This window comes from Trachymyrmex septentrionalis, unplaced genomic scaffold, assembly GCF_001594115.1.
Source record: "Trachymyrmex septentrionalis isolate Tsep2-gDNA-1 unplaced genomic scaffold, Tsep1.0 scaffold63, whole genome shotgun sequence".
Taxonomy (NCBI): domain Eukaryota; kingdom Metazoa; phylum Arthropoda; class Insecta; order Hymenoptera; family Formicidae; genus Trachymyrmex; species Trachymyrmex septentrionalis.
The window spans coordinates 612,740-615,308 of NW_017305811.1; the positions used below are offsets into that span (position 1 = coordinate 612,740).

The 2,569-nt window shown below is 28.3% G+C and overlaps 1 protein-coding gene across 6 annotated transcripts in view; it reads right to left on the minus strand.

Moving 5' to 3' along the window:
* The window catches only part of LOC108753019, a 75,564-nt gene that overhangs the window by 35,046 nt on the left and 37,949 nt on the right, over positions 1 to 2,569 (minus strand). For all 6 annotated transcript variants that reach the window (XM_018494318.1, XM_018494313.1, XM_018494315.1 and 3 more), the window contains one exon: positions 1 to 136. In XM_018494318.1, the coding sequence (XP_018349820.1) occupies positions 1 to 136 (136 nt within the window). The remainder of the gene's footprint in view (positions 137 to 2,569) is intronic.

Genomic DNA, 2,569 nt, shown 5'->3' on the forward strand with positions numbered 1-2,569 from the left:
ATCGGGCACAGGTATCATAGGAGGAGGTAAGCGGCCGTTGTGGTCCAGAAAGTGATTGATCTCAGGTTCCTCTTGTACTGGGGTCTCATAAACGAGTGTTTCCACCATCGACCCTTTGCTCGAGCCGAAGGATACCCTAAACAGTAATCATTCTTAATGAAGCAACAAATACATAGATAAACAAACAAGCAATTCATTGATAAATTTACAATTGAATTATTACGGAATTGTATAAACAAATAAATAGGTAGAAATAATATTTTCTCTCCACATTTTGAGAAACAAAAGCTTCTTCAAAGCTAAATGACTCTTTACTTATTTTGAACATCCTGTATTCGGCATGCGATCAAAACAGGTCATATGATATCGATCAGTGCATGAAAAATACTTGTTGTAAACCTCAGTTTTCTATCGCGTGACCACAACCGACCGAACCGACGACCGCAAAGATGATATCAAAATCAAAATCTCGCGATCACCATGGCGTCGAATTACAATCGCGCGTGATCAAGATTGACCCATATATAAGTAAATATGCCGCACACAGTTACTCATTACTCGTCTCGGAAATGGCTTCGGTAAAAAATAATCATAAGCAAATCTTAACAAATTCGTTCAGCAACTGTCCACAAAAATTGCATGTTATATTTATAAAAGAATAATTTTTTAATAATTTTACACATAATAATTACCAAATAAAGTTTGCAATAGCAGTATAAACGTTTTGACTCCTATTTGAGTTCTCTATAATGTAAAAGCGATAATATGTAGATAGAAAACAAATGTGATCTTTTCTTCAATATAGTCAAATAGATAAAACTTCCGGTCAAACCATTACAAAAAGTAAAATCCAAGTTCAACAGCTAAATAAAGAAGTTATTTACAATGTGATGTTATCTATGTGCGTCAAATAATAATAATTTTTTTATTAATCTGAACTAATAATAGTATGATCTCAATATTACATTTTTTTAGTAATCAATGTAACTGTTAACTATAACTCGTGTGTTGTATGTTGTACATATTAAATTGCCGAATAGAAAATTATATATAATGTTGAGGTCATTATTATTAGTTGGTGTTTACTGGTTTATATTTACTGTTTTAAATAGCACACATTTCTGATTTTGCAGTCTAAAGTCATCTAAAATCATTTCTAATAAGACTGATTGGAACAATTAATATTAATTAATTCTTTCAATAAAATTTTACTGATTTACAATGCTCTACACTTATAACTGCTATATAATCAGTGACTATTTTTATAGTATTTTTCGATAATAATATACTAATTTATTTTTAAAGAGTATGTCTGATGAGTTAGCTTTTCTTCTCATATCGAAAAAAATATAAATCATCCAACAGGATAAAAAATTTATTGTTTGTACTACAGAAACGAAAAGAATCGCGAATAAAAGATCTAGATTTCAGATTTGAATGTAAAGAGTGTAACATCGGACTCTGTATAAATTATTGTTTTCAGATTTATCACACAAAACAAACTTTTAATGTATTGTTATTTACTAAAATCATCATTTCGAATAGAAATGAAAAAAAAACCCGATCTACAATACTATCTAATTTAACGCTAACTTGAACATCCTGATACAACGTATGCATTAAAGATTTTATAAATAATTAAAGTAGGGTACATTTGAAATTAATTGATGACTAAATGATGAGAAACTGGATCTCACAGAGAAGCGCACATTTCGGATCAATCATTTTTTCTCAAGGATAGTACAATTCATAATTAATTCAGGACGTTGTAAATAAACGGAGTTGAAATGATATTGTCAAAGACATCCTGTGTATCAAGAGAAAAAAAATTTTTTTTAAACGTTTATTTTTGCTCGATCGCAGAAGAATTACTGCATCGAGCCGTGATAATTTTACTCTTATGGCTCGTAAAGTATCGAACGCAGCGAGCCGCAGCGGCAGTCGATTAGCGAGAGGTATAGTCTGCTCGGTTGAAATCGATTATGGAATACTATGGTTCTTGTTTGCAGTAGAAAACACTTTCATTTCAATCTCTTCGTACTTTGACATAAGTGCATTTTATTAAGCGTTATTATTTATTCATTTTTATGAATTATAAATATGCATAAGAATTTTAACATAAACGAGATATTTAATCTTTACGATATATGTATACAGCGTACTCTTATTGAAATGTCCAATTCGTAAAATTGTATTTCTTATAATAAAATTCTCCGTATTTTTTTTTAAACAAAATAATTATGACTTTTTACTTTCTAATATTAACCAATATCAATAATTAAGCTTTAAACTACAATTAAATCGATTGTTATCGCTAAGAATGAGAAAATGAAAAAGATATTAAAATATATCAGAAGTAAATGTTATAAATTTCTCTTAAGAATAATAAAAGAAGCAATAAAGAATACTTCCATTTTAATCTTTTTGTGCTTTGATATAATTATTTTATTATGTGTTATTATTTAATTTTATCAAGGATTCTTAAATATCCATGTATAAAAATTCTAACATTAACAAAATATTTAATGTCTATTATATATATATATATATATATATATATATATATATA